General features: G+C 57.1%; 1 protein-coding gene across 4 annotated transcripts in view; it reads right to left on the bottom strand.

Moving 5' to 3' along the window:
- NTN3 (netrin 3) overlaps positions 1–23,229 on the bottom strand; it is a 40,316-nt gene extending 17,087 nt beyond the window's left edge. Inside the window, exons 1-4 of one of the 4 annotated variants that reach the window (XM_064390212.1) lie at positions 22,111–23,229; positions 18,152–18,263; positions 8,413–9,408; positions 2,040–2,228 (exon numbers count right to left, since the gene is read on the bottom strand). In XM_064390212.1, coding sequence (XP_064246282.1) covers positions 2,040–2,228; positions 8,413–9,408; positions 18,152–18,263; positions 22,111–22,227 — 1,414 coding nt within the window. In that variant the 5' untranslated portion in view covers positions 22,228–23,229. Of the gene's footprint in view, positions 1–2,039; positions 2,229–8,412; positions 9,409–18,151; positions 18,264–18,675; positions 18,873–18,917; positions 19,056–19,092; positions 19,161–22,110 lie in introns of those variants that run through there. The other 3 variants (XM_064390215.1, XM_064390213.1, XM_064390214.1) reach the window with 3 other exon arrangements.
- Positions 23,230–25,700: the final 2,471 nt, after the last annotated feature.

Below are 25,700 nucleotides of genomic sequence, written 5' to 3' on the forward strand. Positions count from 1 at the left end.
AACTCCTGGCCTTGCACAGACACCCCAGCATCCAAGGGCATCCTTCGCAGTGCTGTCCAAAGGTCCTGGGGAGCCTGGGCAGTGCCCAGCACCCTCTGGGGGAAGAACGTTTCCTGATATCCAACCTAACCCTCCCTAATCCAAAGAACAGCAGAAACCGTTCCTTGGAGAGGGCTGGGAGGTGAGGTGCTGCCTGCAGGAGAGGAAGGCTGAGGTGGAGGCAGCACAGCCACCCCGGTGCCTCTCAAGTGTTGGGGGAGAGCTGGGGCTGCCTGCCAGCCCTCAACACTTGAAGGAATCCTCATAGAAAAGAGAATTTTGCTGCAGCTGCCCCAGTTTGGTGGTGCTACAGCAAGAGCTGTGGCTGCTGCCATTCATCCCTGGCCTCAGCGGAGCCAGGACCCCTCCTGGGAATGGGACTCAATCTGGGATACTGTGCATAGACCACCAGGATGCATGCCTTGTCCTGCCTCCTCAGTGTCTCCCCTGTGCCACCCTGAGGATGCTGGGCCCTGGCACAGCTTGGGTCCTGGCTGACACCTGACACAATCTTCATCAATGGTGTGGTGCCAGGGGCTGCCATGCCCACAGCCATAACTGTGGCATGGCTTGGCCAAGGCCACAGGGTGGAAATAACTTGTGTCCCTGGGAACACGGGCTGTGAGGGGGACATGTCAAGTCAGCTGCTTGGGTTGTTGAAAATTATTAGCTCGGTTTGCTAATGAGCTGGCTGCAGGTAGGGCTCCTCCTGCAGTGCCCTCTCAGCCCTGCTCCCACTGTGACACTGCACAAGCATGGGAAGTTTCTCCCTTCACTCCATCTTCTCAAGCATTCCTGGCAGTAGCAAGGATGAGAAGAGGCACTGGCACAGACCAGGCAATGGAGGGATTTCCTTTATTATATCCCAGCCTGAATGAGCCAGACCTCCAACAGCACTATACACCCGACAGAGGAACCCCAAAAGTCAAATCCTTCAATTTGGGTCCATGCCAACAATGTTAGTGGTCCAAAACGAGCTCCAGTAATTCCTGAAGGCCCTACATAAGCACATGAGCATCGTGTTCTTGCAGCAGTGAAGGGGCCCAGTGCCCACATGGCTGCAGAATGCATTGGAGAGAGATCTGAGAGGGACACTGTGCTCCCTTCCAGGAGGGACTCACAATGAATGACAGAAAAACAGGGATCAGGGATGAATTCTCAGCCTCTGAACAGCCATGGCTGATTTCCTGCCCATCTGATGTTCCAGTCTGGATCTCAACAGTCCTTGGGGACAGGCAGTGTGTTTTCTTATCTCAAATTCTTTGGTGAAACTATTGTTTTGAAAAGGCTCCATTGACAGGTTGAGTAGGGAGAAAGAAGCGGAACCAGACAGGCTTGGCCAGGAGTTAAGAGGAGGGAGAGGAGAGGTACAGGTCCCATGATGTTTGGCATAGGCTAGGAACCTTGAGAGGTCAAGCTGAAGTTTGATGGCTTGGAGCCACTGTGGCTCCTGGCCAGCTCAAGGCCAGTTACCAGGAGCCACGGTGCTCAGCATCTCCCCAAAAACAGATCCCAAGAGCCATCCTACAGTTGAAAAACACAACGTGGGGTCCAGCCCCACAGCCCACCTGGAAGATGTGACTTTCACCCTCATCCCCAGCCCTCCAGAGCAGGGTACCCATGCTCCAAGCATGTCTATATCCCAGACAACATCCATTTCAGAGACAGATTTCCAGCACATTTAGTCATGTCTGCTTCAGCACCTCCCCACCTCTCTCCAAACACTGACCAGTGGAGATAGTAACTGCAAACACACCAGAACCCTCCCAGGCAATCTGCTTTCTCCCTTCCTCCAATCCTCCTCCACCCTGAGCTGATGCTGGGCTGAAAGTGCTGTCCCTGTCCGGTGCCCTTGGGATGGTAGAGGAGATCATGGTGGCAGTGGCTGGAGCTGACCTGCAGCTGCCAAAGTGAGCAGGAGATCCCAAGGATGGGAAGGGAGAGCAAGGAGACCGAGAGAGATTCTGTGGCCTGCCTGCCCCCACGGAGCCGCAGCTTACCCTTGCAGGCTTTGCGATCGGTGATGGCCTTGCTGAGGTCGCGGTAGAAGCCCTCCTTGCAGTAGTGGCAGTGCCTGCCCGCCGTGTTGTGCCGGCAGTTGAGGCACACGCCGCCGCTCTTGCGCCCCGACAGCTTGAACAGCTCCATGTTGAAGCGGCAGCGCCGCGCGTGCAGGTTGCAGTTGCAGGCTGCGAGGGAAGGGGAGAGCATGAGGGCTGAAGGTGCAATTCAGGACCCTCTGGGTGGGCTGGAGCTGCCCTGGTGTCCCCCACTGGGATGGACACAGCACAGGCTGTCCCAGTGTGTCATCCCAATGGGCAGCACCCACCACCCCGTGGGGCCGGTGCCATGAGGTCAGGGCAGAGGAGGAAGGACACGTGTAGGAACTGGCACCACTCAGCAAGTGTGGGATGGAGGGCTGCAGCTAGGGGGTTTGGCAGTGCCAGCTGGGCACTTGCAGCCCCATGGTCCTCTCTGCCCCTTCCCTGGCAGCTGGCTCTGGTGATAGAGCCCACCCAGCCTTCCAGCAGGACCACCCACCTCATGCCAGGCTGTGTAACAGCCCTCCCCTGCAACCGAGCCCTCAACTCTTTACATTTATGGCTCTATCTTGTGTGCACGAGCCACACACACAGAGAAATCCACACAGCAACCCCTGTGCGCTCACATCCCTCTGTGTGCATGCACAAACATGCACGGGCACACGTGCACACAAACATACCCATGAACATATGTGCACACAGACATGCACCAAAATACCCCCAGAGCTGTACACGTGCCCACAGGCAGCACACACAGATGTGCACAGAAACATCTGCACACCCTTACATGTGCACGCAGAAATTAGCCCCAGGAAGCACACAGCCCTCCTGGCCGAGTCCATGTGTGTGAGATAAAAAGGCAAAGCACTGCCTATTCCAACTTAACACTCTTGCAAAAAGATAATGGGAACAAGATTTCCTTTGGCAAAACGTGGCGCCCTGCTCCCCCAGCCCTGGCCCCCTCCCCGTGCTGGTAAATTGAGGCTGGGTGAGAGCTTTTCCAGGCGTACTGTGAAATTCATTAACGTGTTGGCCCAGCTTTAACTGCCTGGGCCTGGCCTGTGTGAAGTTGCCTCCCCGCAGCCAGCGGAGCTTCACCCGCACAGATCAAACACCGCCCTGCCTGCCCCACGCTCCGGCCATGGGCACGCTGCAGGGAGAAACCCAAACCCCAGCCATAAAAAAGAGTTTTTTGGAGGCTTGAGTTGAGCAGAAGGTTAGTGCCAGCACACTCAAACCTCGGCTGCCCCCAGAGCTCCCCTGAGTTATGAGATTAGTGAGAAATCACATGGCAGGCATCAAAATAACACCCAGTGTGGCTCTAGTGCTTGTTCCTTTGGAGCTATTTATTTTTCCCTGGTGACAGTGAAAAATAGGGATTTTTAAGGCAAATTCTGGGTTGTGGTGTGTGGAGGAAAAGCAGCAAATATTGCCCAAGGTCCCAGGTAGCACAAGATGCTGTTGAACTGGGGATGTTGACATTCAAATAGGCTTTGCCAGGGCTGGAAGAGACACAGTGAAGTATCCTCACAGCCAGGGTGCTCTTGAGGTCTCCAGATAATGTGACAGGGACAAGACAAGGTGGCTTTTGCTACAGAACTGTGGCAGAGGAGCAATTTTTGGGAGGAGAGGGGCCTTGTTTTCCCCTTGCAGCACTGAAAGGCTGAGAGGTCATCCCAAAAGGCCTCTTGGAATGCCCCCAGCACCCTCTGGGGAAGAGAAAGGCTGGCAGCCCAGAGGGGAGGTGAGGGGCAATGGAGGAGAACTGTTGGGTAAATAATTCACTGCCCTCAGCACAGGTCCCTCTCTGCCTCCCGTTTAATTGGTGACAGAGTAACTGGCAGGGCCTTCTCCTGGCACGTCCTGATCTACCCCAGGGCCACCTTTCCCTCGGAACATGCTGCAGACCCCCTGATCATCCCAAGAGCTGGGTTTGGGGAAGAACCCTGCCCTGGTAGGCCAGCAGTATCCCCTCTCCTTCAGGCACTGGTGCTGCCTGCTCTGGGCCAGTGTTAGCAGCTGCCAAGCCAGGATTCCAGAGCCAGCTGGGGAACTGGCTGGGCTGGGCCACCCTGGCTTGGGTGGCTGTCCCCACTCAGGGACAGGGTCACACCAGCACGTATGGCAATCCCCTCACCCCCTGGCGCAGTCATCCGGAGCTAATCGGGGCAGACAGGTCCTCCTCTTACCCAGCTAAATACTCTCACTGTTCCTCAGTACTGAGGCAGTTGTAAGCTCTGTCTGTCTCCCGTTAATCACTAATTAAAGGCTTGAATGTTCCCTGCTGTTTGGGGTATTAATAAGAATTTAATTGCACAGTTTGGGGCTAATTACCTGGTAGCTTGCTTCCGCCCTTATACAGTATGCCCAATTAAACAATCATATGATCAATTAAACAATCACAAGATCTAATAGTTTGCAATAATAGACTAATTAAATGTCGACACCTTGCAATGGAGCAATCTTTTGTCTCCCTTTTGATGGCGTTTGAACCCCTTCCCAGGCCCTGGCCACCCCAAAACCTCTCCTCCTCCTCCAGGCTGCTGCAGATGCAGGAGCCTGCAATGACAGCACGAGGGGCTTTGGTACACAGAGCCTGGCACGGGACAGGCAGCGCCATGCACCGAGGCACACGTGGGACAGGCAGTGGAGCCCGCAGGGCAGGAGCAAGGCTCACCGCCCCTACAAGTTCCCTGGGAATAATTAGGGAAGGCAGCCGGATCAGCGAAACCCTAGACGGGCTGCTGCTGCCAACCCGCAGCAGATTTGAGCTACGCCCCTGCTTTGGCTGGAGGAGAGCCTGGCTGGGACACGGGGCAGGATGAGGCTGCACCTCTCGGTTCCATGGCAGCCGAGACCAGAACAGCCCCTTTCCTCTCATTCACACTGTCCCTCCATCCTGGAAAAGGTGCTGGGGGAGAAGGGCTCGCTCTGCTCCTGCCAAGAAGCAGCAGAAGCCCCAAGAGGCTGCGAGGGACACGGCTGAGGCACTCCAGCCCCATCCCAGGAGGAGCAGGACTCAGGATGGTCAGACAAGTGTAAATCTCCTCTGCCGGGGGCTGCCTTCCCCTGCACTCCAGGGAAGTGGAGCGGGCGGGGTGGGCAGACAGGGGGGACAGGGGCATGCTGTCCCCTTGCCCACCTCCCAGAGCCAGGCGCCTTCCCCCTGCTCTCCCCAGGAAAGGACCGTGGTTGGTGCTGCTGGGAACTCAGTGGTTTCCAGCACGTCTGCTGGGGAGCAGGTGCAGAGAATCCTGTCAGGGGAACTCCCAGTGCAAGGGAAAATGTACAGGAAGGGGCACAGGGCACAAGGGAATTACATGTGATCCTCCAAATCCCACCACCGCTCCGGGGACTGGTGTTTTCAGGCAGCGACATCCCGGGTGGAACACCACATCCCCCCCGAGCAGCCCGCGAGGTTTTCCCAGGAGAGCGCCGCCCCCTCCCCGCCGAGGCCCCGGATCAAAGCGAGCCCCGGGCATTATCCTGGTGCTCCGGGGAGTGCTCCTGCCGCGGCGGCCACAAAGGGAACAAGGGCTCCCGCATCACCAGCGAGTGCATCAATTACTTCCAGTGACTGCTCGTGCTAATCCGCTTCCCCTCCTTCCCCGGGCCGGGTGTTTGGGGGCCGGGCTGCCCCCAGCAGCCCGTGGGTGCGGGCTGAAACCGGCAGCAGTGGTGGGGAGGCGGAGGTGTGGGTCTGCAGAGTCCCCAAGACTCTGGCAATCCTGCTCCTGCCAGCCCCTCTGCTGGGATTGTCCTTCACACAGCCTGCCCCAGGCTAAAAGCTGGGGGGATGCACTGGTGGGGACACGTCCCTCTTCCCTGCCCTGGCCACACAGAGCATCCCCATACCGGCAGGGCAAGCTCCCTGCGGGACATGCAGCCCCTGTGGTGTGTCAGGAGAGCCCCTGTGCCTGCAGGCCGATGATCTCCAGCCAGCAGGCACGAGGCCGTGCACTGCGCGCACAAAGCTGGCACGGTGCCCTCTTGCCAAGCCAGCAGCTTGGCAAATCCACTGTCACTGTCCTGGCTGCGACAGTCCCAAACCTCCCTGCTTGCCAAACTCATGCTGACCCCCTCAACACTGCAGCACAGTGATGTCCCCACAAACACTACAGTCACCCTACGGCAGCCGTGCTGGGGCTGTGCCCTGTGCCAGTGCTCAGAGTTCAGATAGTACTTGCCCGTTTCACCTGTTCATTTCCCAGAGACACAAATTCTAATGAAACAACAAATGTTTATCCTCACCTCCAGCTGAATGGATGCATGTCCCAGCATCGTGCCATGCTGTAGGACATCAGTTTGTCCCTGTGCTGGAGCAGGCTCCCGTGCACTGGACTGAGAAAAACCCCCATGCAGAGTGCTGGGGAGCACAGAGCCAAGAGCTGACACATCCCTACATGACCTGAAGCTGTACCAGCCCCATGGATCCACTCTTACCCTCTCTCAGGGCGCTGCGATCCCCCACCCTGCCCCTGGGCTGTCACTGAGCTGCCAAGCCCCAGCATCCACCCACTCTCCTCCTCTTCCTCCCCACTCCCCAGCCACGTCTGACATCCACCACCACGAGCCAGCATCAGCGCTGTCTGACCACAGGACAGAGTCCGAAACTCGGCAGCCCCCGGGCTGAGCAAAGGGAACTTCCCGGGCAGCCTCTCCTTTTAATTGGTGCTAATTGCTGCGTCTGTTCGTGCTGGCTGGGGAGATGTCATTGTTGAAAGGCACAGAGGGGAAGGCTCGGGAAGCTAATCCAGCTTTTAGCCGCTAAGCCCTTCGAAGGCGGGTGATGGAGAAGCTCTTTCAGGTCCCTTCAGAGAGGGCACAAAGCCCGAGAGAGGGAAGGGAGAAAGAAGGGGAGCGAATCAACAGGAAAAAAAACTACTTTCACACGCAGCTCGAGGAAGGGTCTTTGTGTGCGGGGCTGTTGGGGGGGTTGAAGGGATGGCGCTGCGGCCCCGCCTCCTCTTCCCTCTCTCGTTTATCTTTTCAGCTTCATCTGCCAAAAGGGTGACGCAGCTGGGGGCTGGATGCTCAGAGCAAGGGACCGTCATCCCACCCGAGATGGACAGAAAACCTGCAGATGCTACTCAAAAATGAGCCTCCTCTGGTTTAACCCCTTTTGTGCTAGCAGAGCCACCTCCACTGCTATATCGTGCTGCTTTCCTGGAGGATGTGGCAGTGAGGCAGGTGCAGAGTGGGGGGCACAAGGGGGCAGCCAGTGACGTGAGGTCCTCCTTGTGTCCTGGGAGTTTCCATGGCCTCACACACCTGCTGAAGGCTTCCCCTGCCTGACCTGCAGCAGCCCTGGCAGGGTGTAAAGTCGACGTTTTTTTCTGAACTCCAAAACTCATCTTTCTGAAACAAGTGGAAAAACACAAGGGCTGACACATTCCCACAGGGCATGAGGTGGCTTAAAGCATCAGCTCCAGCACTTGCTTTGAATCCACTGCCTTTTTAGCCATTCTTAGAAGAAATCTGCTGTAACATGTATATATTGAAGCAGACAGCTGGGTTCTCAACAAGACATCGATCACAAATACTAACAAGTCCTTCTGACCTCTGGCACATCCACTGAGCCTTTCAGAGGCTGATTAATGGTACAGCTCTCCCTTGTCTCCATCTTCCCGCCACCCCCTGAGACCTGGGCTCCTGTCCAGGAGGAGCAAAAGGCTGTTCCTCCCTCTCCCAGACGTTTACAGGGCTCTGGCATCCCCCAGCTCCATCCCAAAGCAGGACAAAAAGTAAAAGTCTCCACCAAATTCCCATAAAGATTCACAACCAGGAGAGACAACTATATCAGTTTGATGTTTTGGAAATGTTTCATTTTGTGACAGTATTTTTAACTTAAGGAAACCTTTGCAAGGACAGACAAGCTAAAACCACCACACAGACTGAACATGAAGGATGAAATTTCAAACTGGGAACCTCAACCTCTGCCAGGATTTTCTGCCTGCTCCCTGTCCTGAAGTACATCTCACAGGGAACTGCTGCGATTGCCCCTCCAGCCCACGGACAGCTAGTTTGCTGCCCAAGAGAAAAAATCTCAGAGGGGCATCCCACACTGAGGTCTGCTGACTGGCTGGAAGACACCAGTGATTTTTGGGAGGGTTTTGGTGCTTTGGCTCATGGTGGAATCACTTACAGGACAGCTGCAGCAGAGACAAGGTAGATGGTTGAGCCTTTCCCAATCCTCCAGCACAGGGGATGCTCCCCAGCATCTCCAGACAACCACACTCCATTGCTTTGGCTCAGCACCATCACTTCCTACCCTGATGACCTGTTTTAGCATTTCAGCCCCAGAGAACAAAAACATTTAAAAATGCCTTACCCAGACACTCGTTGGCCTCACGGGCACTAGCCCGCTGCCAGGGCCGGTCGTAGTGGAAGGGCTTGCAGCGGTCGCACTCAGGTCCCTCTGTGTTGTGCTTGCAGTCGCACACCAGCTTCTGCTCCTTGTCCTTAATGCAGCGTGCCGCATGCCCGTTGCACTTGCAGCGCCCGCCAACCTGCAGCTCCCCCACCGCGTAGTAGTAGGGGGTGGAGCCCGTGGCCCCCTCGTCCTCGCCAGCGTCCCGGCTGCTGAGGTCGTGGAAGAGATGCGGGCGGCTGAAGACCACGCGGATGTCGGTGGCCGTCACCCAGTCCTGGAGCACGGGGCTGCTGTCGAAGTCCTGGGCCGAGGGTCGCCCGTCCAGGGTGCTGAAGGCAATAAGTCCCCCGGTGAGCGGGTAGAGGTCAGTGAGGCCGTCGGTGCACAGGGCCTCCTGCTCGTTCTGCTTGGTGACCGTGGCTTTGCTGGGCTTGCCATAGATCTTACGGCACTGGGAGGAGTAGTACTGGTAGGGCACCCAGGTCTTGCCGTAGTCCATGGACTTGAGGATGGCGGTGGACTCGGGCCGGGGTGAGCAGAACTGGAGGCTGACGTAGACCACCTCAAACTTCTTGCCAAGGGAGAGGGTGAGGGTGACATTCTGGGGTGAGTGGTGGAGGGTTTCCGAGCGCCAGCAGGTCATGTTGGAGGCGGTGTTGAGGTCAGTCAGGTAGGCGGGTGGGTGGGCTCGGCGGGGGTCCGAGGCATTGCAGTGCCGTGTTGGGGGCTTCCCGCACGTGCTGGAAGCTTGAACCTCCTTCCCAAAGGCAGCGTTGACAAATTCAGGGATGCAGCGTCGAGGAGCACCGCTCTCATCATAGCAAGGGTCGGGGGGGGTCTGCTGGGCCACGAAGGGGTTCACTGTCTGGGACAGGCCCAGCATGGCAGTGGTAAGGAGCAGGCGCAGGAGCTGCAGGACCTCCATCCTTCTGGGGAGAGGGAAATGGCTCCTCCCTGCAGGAAGAAGAACAAGAGTGAGTGGTACCAGCAGTGTCGTGGCCCCAGCACCACCCACATTGGGAGGGCTGGTAAGGGATGGAAAACTCGCCCATGTCTGGTCCATCACCTGTACCCATCTTCCCACCCTGTATCCACTGATGCAGTATCCTGGAAGCAGGGCAGGGAGACAATTACTTTGTGTTGCCTCATCCACACCAATCCACAGCTCACTGCTCATCAGCAGGACTGAAATACCATGGAAATGGGAAAAGGGCCTGAGCTTTGGGTGCAAGGGGTTGAAATTGGGGTACAGCCCTTCCCTGGCCTCTTACAAACTTCCTGTGGTGACAGAAATGTTCCTGTCTGCCAGCAGCCCTGGCTGTCACACAGTTCAGAGATGCTGTTACTGCATGGCTGACAAGGGCTGGTGGTGGGGAAGAGTTAGGGGAGATCTTTCAGATGCAATTGGAGCTGCAAACCCCAAGTTATCCACCTGTGGCAGAAAATAGCTCCTGACAGAGCAGGAGAAACAGCAGCAAAAACACCTTGAAGGCACAGCGTGCAAGAAGAAGGGGCTCATTGGCTTTCTTTGCTGGCCATAGGCACAGTGGCTTCTCCAAGCCAGGAGCTGGATCCCCTCCATATTCCTCTGCCACACTACCCAGCAGCAATGGAAGTTATTCTGGCCTCACCCCCAAGAAATCCAGGTCTGGGTCTGGTATGTTTGTTGACTGGGGGAAAGGCCAGGACCAAATGCAGGACCTGGCTGGGCCCCTTTCTCAGCAGCTGCTGCACAGGGCTAGGGAGCTTAGTGGCTCCCAGGGGATGTAGCACATCTCCTGAGTTATTGGCTTGAAGAGTGGAAGAGCTGTGGAGGTCACATTCCCTGCTGGCTCTGAATGCATGAGGGACTTCTACACAATGCAGATTGGCCATGCCCCATTCTTGCCATAGCAGACCCCTGAGCCTCCTGGATGGGTGGGTGCCATCAGCCCTGCCATCCCATGGGTTGTGCTGAGCCAAAGCCAAGTTGTCCAGTCTTGACCAGCCCAATGCCATGACCAGGCAGGAGGAGGGGGTCCCCTGATCGTCCCCTCTCCCACTAGTAAATCTTTACAGGATGACTTGTGCTTCTCTCTGAGGAACAAAGCTCTGCATGACCTAGCCCAGTATCCCCAGCTCCAGCCTCCACCTACAGCCCCAGTGGCACTCCTGCCTGTCCAGCTGCCCACTCTGGCCAAAGGAGGCTCCAAGGAACAGCCCATTTAAATGATCCAGGACCTTTTTTTGGTTTGTTATCCCATTTCTTTTGCAAAGAAAAAGGAGCCATGGCTGTGGAAGAAAACAGCCTCTCCATACTGCCAAACCACTAATGAGGAGAAGCTCCTCCCTGCCCAGCCACGGTCAGCCCAGCAGCCACAGCCTGTGCCTACCAAGGGAGCAATGGGGACAGGGGTCTCAGCCCATCCTGGGATATCTCCCCCAAGGCAAAACCTGCCCCTGCCACTTCCGTGCTGTTTCCTCATTGCTTAATCCTCTGCTGATGGAAAAAGAGATGTTAAAAATTGGCAGCTCCGTTGGTGGTCCCTGCATCACCCCAGCAGCACAGTTCCAGCTTTACCACAATGCTGCAGAGCCTTTTGGGGACATGTCAGCCCATGGCTTGGTGACTTGGCTGCCAGCAAGGCAAAGGATACTGGCCCTGGAGTGCCCAGAGCATTGAGAACCCACTACTTGAGGAGTGTGGCTGCAAGATTAGAGACTGCAGGGATGTAGCAGTCACCACAGCAGAGGAGGTGCCATGCCATGAGCACCAGGCAGTGGAGAATGCCCCCCCTATAGACTGCAGGCAGCCTACAGGGCCCTGTTGGGACTCCTGGCCCCACTGCAGGCAGCTGCCTCCTGGGCAGGAGATGAAGCTATGGTTGCTGCCAGATCCCTGCATCTGCTTGTTGAACAAAGGCTGCAGCTGGTGAAACCCCCAACACAATCCTGGCAGGACGACTCCCAACCCTTGCCTGGTGCTGAGCAGCGCGCTGTGGGCACAAGCCCCTGCCAGCCCATTGGTAGAGCCCTGCTCCTGTATTCTCACCCTGTAAAGGGGCTGCAAGGTGCTGATGGACCCCCCTCAATGCTCGGCAAGACCCAGCCATGCACGTACTTGCAGAAACCAGCACAGCACCTTTGGCCCTGCCAGCCTCTGCCCCTCCAACTACATGTCCCACAGAGGGCACACAGTCAGGTGCTGCAGCCATCCCCTCCCATCCCACCACCCACAGGGCACCACTAGCAGGGACACAACCCTGTGGGAAAACCTCTGCACCAGGAGAGAGGAGAAACCCCCAGGGGTCCATAGCAACTGCATCCATCCACTCCAGGGAGAATCAGGTTATATGGAACAAGGCATCTACTAAACCCTGCCAGCAAAGAGTCTCCTCCACCTCCTCTCTGCAATGTGGCAGCAAGGTGACAGGAGTAGGGACATGCTCAAGCAAAGGCCTTTTAATTTCCTCTCTGGTAGGACACAAAGGTGTGGGGAAACCCTCGCCCAGGGGAAAGCGACAGCAGCAGTATCTCTGGTAGCCAGGGGAGAGACCACAGGCGAAGTTGTTATGAGCACTGGAGCAGCAGTCTAGGACCCAGGACTTGGTTACTGCTGGTTTAGGCACGCATGGGGCCATAAGCATCTCGTGCTCATTCTCCCTGCCCCAGTGGGGAGCTTTGTCCCTCCTGCCAGTCTTACCAAGTCCCTGAGGTTCAGTGTCAAAGTTTTGGTGGCTCTGCTGCAGGGGAGCAGCCCCCGGGGAGCCAACAGTCGCTCAGCAGCACATCAGCACTGGGGAGGCAGGGCAGGAGTGGAAATCATTATCATCCGCAGGACCACACACAGGCACGCACACTCCGTGCTCAGCTCACCCCATTATCCCACTGAAAGAGAGCTGGGGCCAGTGGTCTCTGTGGGCCTCACCTCCGTATTGGAGAGGAGGGCAAGATGCAATCTGCTCCCTTTCATGCATATTCAGCATGACCCTGGGACTGCCGGCAAGCTGCCAGAGAGGCCTGGGAGTGGGTATTTCTCTCCCTGGTCCCCATCTGCCCCCCCCCTTTCTACTTCCCATTTTTGCTGCCCTGGGCTCAGATCAAATGGAGACACTGCTGACTAAGCAGAAAGAATTGGGATGACCCCTGGGTGCCGAATCCAGCCCAGCACGTTCCTGGATCCAGCATGAAGAGGGACATGGGCAATGGAGCCCCTTTCCCAGGGACAGCATCCCAAAGGTGTCCCCAGCAAGGCTCTCTAGTGGCTGCCAGCTCCCTGCCACCAGCAGCAGCCGTGGCCCAGGGAAATGTGGCGGCGGGGCTCACCATTCCCGAGGAAGCGGCCACCCTCCAGCTCCTCCCCAGAAACGGCTGCATTTTTGAGGTGGGCGATTTCCTCACTCCTCCACCCCGGGAATGCTAACAGCCGTGCAGCTTGGAAGGAAGTCATGCTGCCAGAGTGCTTCAGAAGTGCTTTAAAAAAAAAATTAGCTTCCACATCCAACACCTCCACACCCCTTCTCTCTACAACCACACACTTCCAGAGCAACCAGCAGTGTTTCCCTGTCTTGTGGGAGACTTGTCAGGACGATGCTCCAGCCCACCGTAGGCTTCTTTTCCATCATCTTTGCAGGAGGCAGTGCCACTGAGGGTGATGCCAAGTGCAGATGCATGCCTTGAGCTCCAGGTTTCCTGATACTGAGCTGTGGGGTAGGTGCTTGGTCCCCAAAATAGAATGGATGAGGCAAGTGCAGCAGGTGAGGCAGGGAAGGAAAGCAAACTTTCAACAATGGATGCTGGTCCCTACAGCAGGCTCAGGATCACCACCTGGCAGACTGGGGCCACAGCAACTTTGCTGAAGTAATTACAGGATTAGGTGGAACAACACAAGGCGGGAGGGAAGCAGGTTATTAACCAGATTTGATCCCAGGACCTTTGCAGCACAGGAGCAGCCTTCTCTAATTAAAGTGGAGGGGAAGGCATGAGTGGTGCTCTGCTGTCAGAAATATGTGGGCTTAGAGGGCAGGTGATGGCTAAAGCTGAGCAGCCAGCACTGCCCTGGAAGAGGATGGGAGAACCCCAAGGAATGACAGGGGAATGGAACTGCACTCCTGCCAGGGACCTGTGGTGCTCCCCCAGGCTGATGCCCCTGCACTGATGCTGCTGCCATGCTCAGCCCACTGTGTTTCTCCTCCAAGCCAGGACAGCATAGTGTGTGGGAGAATTGCATCACTTGAGGAAAAGACATGGCCTCATTTGGAACTGGCTGAGATGGAGATGACTGGTCCCCATGAGGTGCACAGAGATAAGGTCCTGGGTGCCAGCAGGGATAGAGCCACCCACCCCCATGGGGCACAAACATGCACTGCAAAAGCCATGGATCAGGAGGCAGAGATTCCTGGGCAAGGACCAAAAGACCTGAGTACTTCAGGGAGTCCAGCAACTGACTCTTGGGTAAGACTGATCCAGGAGGACTGCTGGTTCCTGAATTGTGTCATCCCCACTAAAGCCCACCAGCACCTCAGATGTCCTCTGTGAAGGAAACCACTGGGAGGATAGGACAGGACCCCAAGTAGAAGATAAATTATGTGCTCAAAGAAGCTGAAACCAGGAACAAATGACCAGAGCATGTCCCGTAACCAGGGTGTATCTGCTGCTACAACCTGCACATTCCCACCTTGTTACAGACCCTTTGTAATGAGGGCATCTGCACCCCCTTGCCACATGTGCTGTAGGAGCCACCCCATGCAGCTCTGCCCCAGCCCATGAACAATATCCATCCTGGGGCACTGCCAGGGTCCCGGATACCCAGGTCCCTCTTCCACCATGCCAATGCCAGCTCAGGGAAGCTTAATTCCTCCAGCCAACAAACAGAATAAGGCCCAAACTTTGCTCCGGCTGTGGATAAATCATTCCATGTGTTACTGGGATATAAAAACACAACTGAGAAGTATTTAAAGTGAAAGGAAAAACTCCATGGAGCCAAGGTACTGGTCCGGCTCAGTTTTCCAGAGGGAGGGAGCATGTGCTGAGAGAGGCTGGAGGGATGCAGTGTGGCTGGGAGTGCTAATCGCCTTCCCAGCTGCTAATGGAGCAAGTGGTGCCCACTTGGGACTCGGCTAATGGCACAAAGGAGATGCCTCACTTTCCTTTACAAGCTCCCTCATCTCTCCTGATATTTAAGTATCAGAAGCTTCTCAGTGCTTATGGCCCCACATCCGCAGGGCTGCCCACTCCATGCAGCCCCTCGGGCTCAGCCCCCTGCACGCACAGCTCAGGGGGGCAATTACACAGCAGCATCTTCCTGCAGCAGGCAGTGCAGGTGATGGATATTGCAATGCACTCTTGGCAGGTCAGAGCCAGAATTACACCAGCCATACGATACCCCGGCGGTGCCAGGAGACACGTACAAATTACACTGCACACAGGAAAGGATGGGCCAGATTCTGACCTCAGTGCTTTGGCATCAGCCCGAAGTAACTCCATTCACATCGGGCCAAACCAAGACGTAAGCAACTCCATTCAAATTTACACTGGCATACCTGTGGTCAGGATCTGGCCTGGCTTGAATTAGTTGCAGCCTGATTTGTTACAAAAGGCAGCAACAGAGCCCAGATTTCCAAGGTTATCGAAAACAATCAAAAAATAAAAGAAAAAAGAAATCTACCATAAAGCAAACAGTTCTCAGGCTACTCAGCTATGTGCATGGAGCTGTCAAATGCAGGATGCTCGGATACATCCCTGCTCACCAGTTTCAGTAACTCAGAAACCATGCTGACCACAGGAAGGAGGGACCAACACTCAGCATGGGTGTCCTGCTGGGTCTCTCATGCCCACTCTGCTCACCGCTGGCTGTGGGTAGAGGAGACTTCAGCACAGTATCACCCATATGATGTGGACCTGAATCCATTTTGCTGCAAAGCTCTTGCATCCCCTAGCTAGTGCAAGCTGGAGATCTCCTCCTAAAGTTCCCAATGCAACAGCAGCTCAAAGAGACATTTGGAGCCCTTGACCTTGCAGGACAAGCAAGCACTTCCTGGATGCATTTGGACAACTCAGGGTATTCTATGTTTTTTTTTTTTTCTACCCCATTTATTAACCTCTACTACATTTTGACCAGTTAGTTTTTTTCTTTTATCCAACTCTAACCCCACTGCAGTCTCCCAAACCCCTCTGCACATTCCTACCACAGTGCTTGGCTCTACTGAGTGGTCTCAGCAGCATCCCTCCAGGTGCAGAGGGTTTTCCTCCCAGTACTCCCAGTGGATGCAAGGGACTCAGAGTTCCAGTCCAGAAGTCCTCATTGCCTCCACTCCTTTCCACTCTATATGAGAATGAAGTGATCTGGTTTCCATAACATCCCTCACTGCATTTTCACAACATGCTGGGCACAGATGTTGAAAATAGTCTGGATGAATATTTAAAATGGTATTCAGAAATGACAACATTTGGCCAGCTTTGAAAGATCTCTCATATCGGGCAGAGGATGGCTCACAACAACGGGCTGGAAACACACTGCACTTTGACATCTCATTTTTTTTTACCCCCCTCTCTGGCTGTTGGTACGATATTTCATGCCCCTGGTGTCCCACAGTCTGTTATTGCTTGAGTGCCAGCCAAGACTGCAGCATTAGGAAGAAGCTGTCGTGTACATTTTTAAACATCACGGGGCAAAGTGGAATATGGAAAATCTGTCGCGTTTCCACACCGAGCGCAAGTGTCCTGCGCAGGCTCAGGGAGGGGCTCGAAGGGGCACAAAATAATTGCTTCCTTATGGGGCAGGGCCTGACTAACCAGGGTGGGGGAACAGGAGGCAGAGGTGCTGCCTCAACACCCTCGACATGCTGGGCTGCTTCCCTGCTGAAAACGTCTCAGCACATCCCCCGAGGAGTGCACTGATGTTCACCTCCTTCTTCAGGGCTGGGGAAAGCCCCTCTCAGAGTCACACCTCTGCCAACAGCCAGCCAAGCTGGGACCTCCATTCCGTCCAACCCAGACTGATGATACCATTGTTCTGGTGCTCAGAGAGTGGTGGAAATGCTCCTCAGCCTGGACACCTAGCAGCTTGCATTTCTGGTGAGCATCTTGCGCTTGCTCAGCTGCATCCTTAGGCCAGGCTTCTCTCTTCCACAGCCTACAGACACACATCAGCTCCCGCCCAGCCTGGCATTACATCTGCCCTCTCTGCAGGGACCTACCTTCCTTCCACACACAAGTAGAAGAGGAAGGGGTGTTGGGACCCTTTCAGCCCACCCTGCTCTTGGACTGCTGGATCTCCTGTCCCCTCACAGCCCACTCCGAACAGGTGTCAGAGCAGCACAGCAGCTCCCTCTGTTTTGTAAATGGGATATTGCAGAAAAGGAGGAAAAAAGTTGCCCTCCATCCATCCAAAGATCGTGGAGGCTGTTTCCAGCACACAGCCGAAATCACATTCCTCTCCACTGGTTACAGAGAGCTCTAGCCTCTCCTGGCTCTGAGAGACAGGCAACAGCAAACTTGGCTGGGGAAGAAGGATCTGTGGCATTTCCAGCCATGCAGGGTATGCACATCCATGTCTGCACTCACTATTGCCTCAGCCTGGCTACTGGTCCAACGCAAATGGCACGGATGGAGGTGGGGATCCTCAGCCTGGCTTACATCCCATATGTTCATGGGATGAACTCCCTGAGAGAGAAGTGCTGCCTAGATGAGCATCAAGCCAGCAGGACCCAGTGCTGCCAGAGCAGCTCGTGCTCCTGCCCAGGGGGCCTTCCTCACCTGCCCTGCTTGGTGACATAGCAGACTGCCAAGCACCACGTCCCCATCACACCAGTTAGTCCTTATCCCAAGAAAGGTATTTCCACCCACCCACTCTCCAGTGGGCCAGGGAAGCTGCAGGATGGTGTTTTGAGGAAATGAGGTTTCAGCAGCTCCAAGAGAAGAAAGCAAAAGCAAACCCACCAAATGCAGCCCAGCTTCCCTTCCTGTGAAGCTGCTCGCTCATACGTTCACTGGCCAGAACTCTCACCCCAGATGTGGCTCAAGTGCCAGGTGCTTGGGGTGCCGAGGGTCTCGCCCAGTCTGGCTCCAGAACTGCAAAGGAGCAGAGCACATCCCACGGGAGCCGTTCCCAAAGGGAGCCGAACCACCCTGCAGGCGAGTCTCTCAGGGCAGCCGTGCTGGGAAGGGACCAACGATGGACCCCAGCCTGGGATGGTGACAAGAGCGGTGCCGCCCGCCCAGATGGCTTTGTGCCGGCGGAGCCCTCACGGGAGGAGAAGGACCTGCGGTGGGAGCGGCGGGCAGGGGACCACGTGCATGCCTCGTGCCCGGTCAGCCGGGGCTGGCACCGCAGGCTCGGCCTGGCAGGGCTCCCGCCGCTGCCCGCACCGCAGCCGCACGGAGCGGGGCCGGGGCTCCGCCGGGCTGCGGCACTGCGGGGCTCCCGAGAACCCCCGAGCCGGCTCTGCGGGGCGGCGGCAGCGAGCCGGGCCGAGCCAAGCCGGGCCAGAGTGCTGAGCGGCGGCGGCCGGAGCTGCCCGGGGACGAGAGCCGGGCTCAGCGGCGGGCGGGCGGCCCCGCTGCGGGGAGGTCCCGTTCTCGGCGGTGAAAGGATGGAAAGGGAAATAAAGGGAGGGTGAGTGCGGGGGGAGAAGGAGGAATAAAAGGCAACGAGGGAGGGAGCGGTGGGGAAGAGAGCGGGAGCCCGGAGCGCCGGGAAGTTGGGAGCGCAGCTTACCGCGGCCGGGCAGGTAGCGGGGCCGGTCTGGGCGACAGGTCCGGGAGCGGCGGCGAGAGGAGCCGGGGCCGCGGCGGGGCGGACGGCGGGCAGGGGTAGCTCCTTCCCGGTGCTGGCCGCAGCACGAAGAAAGCAAAAAAAAGTGAAGAAAAGGGTGTGTGTGGGGGAAAGCAATGATAACAAATTTCCAGGGAATCGTGCGTGAGGGACGAAATAAAGCGAAATAGTGGAAAGCGGGAGCGCTGCTCCCGGCGGTGCGGGCGGGTCCCAGCGCCGTGCCCACAGCCGGCCGCGCTCCCGCCCGCTCCACCGTACCGCCCGCGGCTGCTTCGGCTGCGGGAGGGAGGGGGGAGGCGGCAGGGGAGGGCGAAAAAGGAGAGGAAAGGGAAAACAAAAAACACCCCTTAAAAAAAATAAAAACTAAAAGAAAAGCAAGAATTGGAGAAACTGAGCCCCGACCGCCGCCTGGACGTGGAGTAAAAAGACTCCAATAAATCCCGGGTTGAAAAGAAGGGAAAAGTCACCTCCCCGAGGAAATCAGAAGCAGATTTCGAGCCATTTAATCACATGCAGGGAGGTGTGTGCGTGTGCGCCGCCCGCCGCCGCTGCCAGCCCTGCCTCCGCCCTCCGCCCCGCCGGCAGCCCAGCGGGCAGGGCTGGAGCCGGGCGGGAAGCGGGGCCGCCCCACCGGCGGGCAGCTCTCCCCGCGGGGTCCCGGGCGCCCCGCCGGTCAGCGCCGCGGGGGTCCCTGTGGCCGCGGTCCCACCTGCTGCCTGGCCAGTCCCGCCGCACCCGGGAGTTCGCTCAGCCCGCAGCGGGGCCATCCCCGCGGAATGCGGGTGGCTGCCGGCCACAGCCCACCACGCCGAGGGCTCAGCGGTACCGCAGCCAAGGCAGCCGATTATTCTCCCTCTGCTTCCCAAAGCAAATGAGGCATTTACCAGGCGGAAGCAGCTCCTCTTATGGAGAAAGCTGGAGTCTCCGCTCCATCCCGTGGTGCAGGGGCTTTTCACGTGCTGCTGCACCAGAGTCGCTTTTGGGTAGGGAGGGAGAGAAGCGAGGCACTTACGTACCCAGCACAGCTGCCTCCGGGCTGTCCCCGGGGGCTGCTCCACTGTCGCCAGACCACCTGCGAGCGGGCCACGAGAAGGTGAAATTAATTTAATCAGTTTGTGCGAGGCGGTGGAGGAAAGCAGGAAACTCGGACCTGGATTCTGTCTCTCACTGGGGCCGTGTTCGCAGCCCTGCGGCCCCCATATCTGCCAGTTTTGCCTGGGAACATCCTCTTGTAATTGCCCTTGCAATGGATGTGAGGACTGAAGCACCGGAGGTGGGAAGAAGGGCAAGGTGCCAGCACAGTGCCCAATCCATTACGTTCAAAACCCCCACCCACCATCACCCTGCTCCCGGGGGACCCCCGGTTGCCCACGTCCTGTTGCCCTGGGGCAGCAGGTTGCAGGAGCAGCTCTCCCAGCCGGCTGGCAGATGCTCACTGAAGGAGTAGACCCCAGCTGGCCGCGAGCCCCAGGGGAATTGCTGTTTGCTGCTCTCTGCCTTGTTGCACTAAAGACATTTCCCCTCCTATTCCAGCAGCAGGGATGTGAATAAACAAGAGTGAAGTCACCAAGATGGAGGAGACCTTGGCCATGAGCAGGGAAACATCAAGGCTCTAAGTCCAGTGCTACGGGTGTCTTGTAGCCCCTGTCTCTCTCACATTTGGAGAGCTGGGCAGTCAAGCCAGAGGCCACGAAAGCAGCTCCAATGAAGATCCCAGATGGAGCACTAGTGCAGGGCCAACATTTGCTTTGTGTGCGATCACACTGGACTGCGAGACTGAGCAAGGCCCAGCGTTGCCAGGACAGTGTGGCACCATGGACAGGCTGGGATGACGAAGGCAACAGGGCAAAATGGGGCATGGCTAGAAGATCATGAAGTGACACAAAGCAGGGATTGTCCAAGGGATAGACCTGAAGGCATTTTCCTCACCAGGAAACACACGGACAACCATGAACAGGAGCTGTGATACTGACCCAGCCTGGCCTGGTTGCTCCAGGGTGGTGCTGAGCTGGGGGCCTGCATCACCACAACCTCAATGCTGCTGTTTGCACACCTATTGGACCCCCACCCTCCCGGGACAAACATGGTGTTGGAAGTGCTGGCCACCATATGGAAAAGTTTTGGGACTGCTCTCCACAGGCATTACATCAGTGAAAGCCCAGTTGAGATGGGCAGAAGCTGTTTCCTGAATCCCTGTTTCCCCTGTTCCCTCTTCATAGGATGGAGAGGCTGAGAGAAAGATGTAAATCTGTGTTTGGCAAATGGGAGTGCTACAGACATCAGCAGGGATGGAACACTCACTGAGGTAGGAATCAGACTGAGACTCTGTTGGTGTTCCTCAGCCTGCTGACATCCCCCAGTGTTCTCTGCCTTCCTGGGCAGATCTGGACTGGCAGGATGAGAGGGCAAACACGCTGTTCTGTTTGTCACCCTGCAGTCTGCAGGAAGCTCTGCCTATCGCAAGCTCCCATTCTGCATCCATTCCTGCTCCTTGTGTCTCATGAAAGCACAGCATCTGGTGCCAGCCAGCCCTCCCAGTCAACAAAGGATTGCTGAAAGGACACACACATCCACAAGCTGTTGGAGCAAAAGCACCAGCATCAAGTCAGCTGGGGTAGATACAGAATTGTCAGATGGGTTGGCGGGACCTTAAAAGATCATCCAGTCCAATTGCACAGCAGGGATATCTTTCACTAGACCAAATTGCTCATTCAAACCTATCCTTGAGCACTTTCAGGTATGGGGCAGACATAGCTTCTCTGGGCACCCTGTGCCAGGCCCTCATGACCCTCACAGGGAAGAATTTCTTCCCAATATCCCATCCATCCCTGCCCTCTGCCAGTGGGAAGCCATTCCCTATGTCCTATCACTGCAGAGGCCCTCTCCAGCTCTGTTTGAGCCACTTTAGGAACTGGAAGGGGCTCTAAAGTTCCCCTGGAGCCATCTGGCCCCCTTTGATTGGGGGGGGAGGCTGATGCCCTCTTTTACCCTCTGTACCTCGCCCCCCCCATCCCTCCTTCCCCTGCAGCACACGTTCAAAGCCAGTCCAGCCCTGCAGAGCACTCCCCTGGCCATTGCCTTGTGTTCACAGAGCGGCTCGGACACAGCACCGGACAGTGGAGAGCGGGCAGCAGAGAGCGGGCAGCGGAGAGCGGAGAGTGAGCAGCAGAGAGCGGAGGGTGGGCGGCGGAGAGCGGAGAACGGAGAACGGGGAGCGGAGAGCGGGGAGTGGGGAGCGGAGAGCGGAGAATGGAGAGCGGGCAGTGGAGAACGGAGAGCGGGGAGTGGGGAGCGGGGAGTGGGGAGCGGAGAGCAGAGAGCGGGTGGCGGAGAGCGGGGAGCGGGCGGTGGAGAGCGGGGAGCAGAGAGCGGAGTGCGGGTGGCGGAGAACGGAGAGCGGGGAGCGGAGAATGGAGAGCGGAGAGCAGAGAGCGGAGGGCAGGGAGCAGAGAGCGGAGAGCGGGCGGTAGAGAGCGGAGGGCGGAGAGCGGGTGGCGGGGAGCGGAGGACGGAGAGCGGGGAGCAGAGAACGGAGAGCGGAGGGCGGGTGGCGGACAGCAGGGAGCGAGGAGCGGGTGGCGGGGAGCGGAGGGCAGAGAGCGGCCGGTGGAGAGCGGGGAGCAGAGAACGGAGAGCGGAGGGCGGCTGGCGGAGAGCGGAGGGCGGCTGGCGGACAGCGGAGGGCGGCTGGCGGACAGCGGAGGGCGGGTGGCGGACAGCGGAGGGCGGGTGGCGGACAGCGGAGGGCGGGTGGCGGACAGCGGAGGGCGGGCTCTCGAGCCCCCTCCGCCCCGCGGTCGGTGCGCGGCGCTCTTGCGCCCCCTGCCGGCTCGGCCGCGCAGGCACCGGGTGCCCCGGGGCGCGGTGACGCCGGGCCCGGACCCCGTGGCTGGCTCACTTACTGATGAGCCCAGCTGTAATCCACTCCGCAGCCCCGCCGAGGAAGCAGAACGTGTCGCAGCGGGCAGCCCCAGCCTCATCCCGGCGTGTTGGAACGGCTCCTTGAGGTGAAGGCTCATGTTTCCGGACAAGCAGGAAAAGACCCTACATACTGCCTTGCCACGTCCTTCTTCAACCTCCTCACTGGAGAAGGAAGAGGTTTACTGCCAGAAGTGAGGACTCTTTCTTTTGACTGGTCCCAGAGGCCCCTCTCCCAGTGCACTAAGAGAGGAGGATCCCGTTTCAGCCACTGGGTCATCCTCAGGATGACTCCATAATTCTGATATTTCTCTTCTTTCTGTGCTATTTGCTCTTCCAAGGGCACCTTATCTGCCTCCCTTTTGGGACTATCAGTCTCCCGACAGACACATCTGCCTTCCCATCCTGTGCTCAGAATCTGTTCCCACACGTGGTTTCTTCTGGAGTGCAAATCACAGCAGCTGTTGCCAGGAACTGATATGTGACCTTGCAGGGAGGTACAGACACCCTCCTCCTGCGATTTGCACCCAGGGTTTGAGCACTATGGGGATATGGTGGCAGCCCAAATAGGCAATCCCTGGGGACCTGTAGCCCTGCTCTGGGCCACAACAGCTCTTCTCTGCCACCCAGAGCGCCAGTAGGGGCAGTTCACCCTGGTGGAGACAAGGTTTGTTGAAAGGTTTGCAGTGAGTGTGGCTTGGGGAAATGGAATCCAGTATGACATCACCAACAAACCCAGCGTATAATTCCATATAACACATATAACCACTGCAGTGACATTATGTGTGCCCTACCCTGCCCCTGTTCACCCCAGCATGAACATTGCACAGGCCAGGCACAGTGCTGGAGCTTCAGCTTACAGCCCCAGGCCAAGGTGGGGCAGCGCAAGGGACCACAGTCTGCTAGCAAGGCTGGAGAGATGCTGAACCTGCAGCAGTGTGTGCTGAGGCTATGTTCTGGTGACATTGCCATTCCCGGTCTTGGACTGGAAAGATGCTGCACAGGCCGAGGACAATGTGCAACACGGCCCTTAAACACACTCCATGCCCCAGGAAGCGGCAGTTCTGCCAGCACTCCAGGTCCTGCTCTTCTGGCACATCTTCATCTCAGTTTTATCCCCTTGTGTAAACTTTTAGCCCATGGCAAAGGGATTTGCAAGGTGCTGCTCACAGTGAAAACTTTCCTGGACAATGCTGAATGTGATGAGCGTGTCCCAGGTCACCCTATTCAGCAAGCAGCTGGGGTCAGGAATTCATTTTGTGCCTCTTTCTCTCTCATCAGCTTCCTGAGCTGCAAGACTAAGCCAGGCCCTTTTCTTGAACATGTTTTGGTTCATCTTTATCTAATTCCATCCCCTCATCACTGCCATGGCTGTGTGTGCAGACCGCTCAAGAATGTCACCCCCACACCTTACGCTTCTGTCTGTGCCCCCTTGCTCTGCAGTGACTGCTATGGCACCGATACGTCCCTTCCCCATGGCAGGCAAAGGGACACACGTGTCCCCAAGGACGCGATCGCAGCAACCGCGGGACCCTCCAGCCCCGGGGGGAGCGGCGGGTGCGCCCCCGGCCCGGCTCGGCCCGGCGGCCGCGAGATGGAGCCGTTCCCCCGCGGCTGCGGCCGCGGACCTCGGTCTGTGCAGGGGAGAGGCTCCGGCAGCCGCGAGCGAGTGGATTGGAACACCGGATACGCCGGTCCCACGGGCGCACTGACAGCTGAGCGTATGTTTCCATTGGCGGGGGGTGCTGTGCCTGTCCTCTTGCCATCAGGGGAGAGATGCTGTGCTTGTCACAAGTGGGAGGACGCTGATCAGCTTGCACGCCTTGTGCCACGGCAGGAGCCTCGGCATGCTCTCGGGGCAACGGGGGTCTCTAAAGGATGCACAGCAGCCTGCCAGCGGCATCTCTGCTGAGCAGGATTATGTGGCTGCAGAGTGAGGGTTTCTCCTGGAAACATCTCTCCTGAATTTTAAGAGCTGTTTTCCAGGGGCCCAAATGCTGTTCACGGGCCTGAAGTCAGAAGCAAAGCTTAGCTTTGGCGCAAGGGGCTCTTTTAATAAACCTCATCAGCTACCTCAGCGTCTTCATGTGCTGGGGACCCTGCTTCCATCTGCTCTCGTTTCCCTGCTCCAAGCCTTGTGCAGGGATCAGAAGGAGTCGGGCGGTGCTCTCTCGCACCGGAGGAATGTGAGCCCTGCCGGCTGGCAGATAACACCTTGTCCGCAGCGTTGGAGGAGCAGGCAGCCACCGCAGAGCGATGTGGCAATCGGAGCACAGTGTGTGCCTGGTGCTTCAGGGGTGTTCCCAGCGAGACACCAAGGGAGGAGGTCCACAAACCTGCCTGGCAGATGGAGACTGTCCTGTGTGAGCCGGGAGCAGCTGGCTCTGGCACGGCTGGGGTTGAGGTTTGGCTTGTGTCTTGTTTGCTCCAAACCAATTCAGTGTTTGGGTAGATTTGGATTGGGATTTCAGAGAGCCTCAGCAGCCTGGGCCGTTCAGCCCTCTGCTGTTCATTTGGGCACAGCACAGGGGCCCTTGATTGCCCAAGGGCTGGGGGCCCCAGCCTGCTGCGGGGACCATGAGCTGCAGCACAGAGATCCAAGGCAGCAGGGCCTGTTGCTGCTCACACTTACCTCAAGCAGCTCCTGTGGCTCCAGAGCCTGCTCAGTTGCAAGCAGCAGCAGCCACTGTGATATAAACAAATCCCTGTTTTTTGAAGTGGTCGTGGGATTGAAGTGCCGCTTCCTTGTCCTCCTTGGGAGTGTTGGTACATGAGCAGGCCTCTAGGGATGAAGGCATTTCACAGCCCCAAACTTGCCAGAGCTCCAGAAGTGTTTGGACAATGCTCTCAGCCACATGGGGGGAATGTTGGGGTGTCCTGTGCAAGGCCAGGAGCTGGGCTCAGTGTTTGGGGGCCACTTCCAGCCCAGGAATTCTGTGATTCTGTGAATCCCTGAGGCAGCAGAAGTGTAAGCATATGGCCAAATGCATGCGGCCACACTTCTCCAGTCCTCCAGACTGTCTGGGGAGGTCATCCCTCCATTGCCTCTGCTGATGATCTGGGGCTGAGCTCCCAGCAAGGCAGGAGCCCAGGGGGTCCCTTGGTGTAACCATGTCAGACTGAGCAGGTGGCACGGGTCTTGCTGAATCAACTGAAGACTTCTGTCTGAAGCTGTCCTGAAAATGAGTCTTTCTGTAACATGGTGGTGGGTGTAAGTGGCTGGCAGCCAGGTGGTTGGGGGAAGAAGGGATATTAAAAGGAAGGGCTAGGACAAAGGGCTGGGAAAGAGTGACAAGGGTGAACAGTGAGAGAATGAAGGCAGGAGAGGAGAGGTGAGAGGGAGGGAGGGAAGGGAAAGAAGCTCATAGGAAAACATGGTGTGAAGAGGGAGAGAAGAAAGATGGTTTGGGGGGTTGGGGGGGAAGAGAAACACACAGAGAGTTTTGTAACAACTTAAATTCATTCCAGACAATGTCCAAGGAGCCCTGGCAGCACGGGTTGAAACTAACCCTGCCTTTGATTTTATGAGTTCATTATACGTTGTTTGGGACAGTGATTCATGCATCTTGGCTGC

Source organism: Passer domesticus, chromosome 15 (genome assembly GCF_036417665.1).
Source record: "Passer domesticus isolate bPasDom1 chromosome 15, bPasDom1.hap1, whole genome shotgun sequence".
In the NCBI taxonomy this organism is placed as follows: Eukaryota; Metazoa; Chordata; class Aves; order Passeriformes; family Passeridae; genus Passer; species Passer domesticus.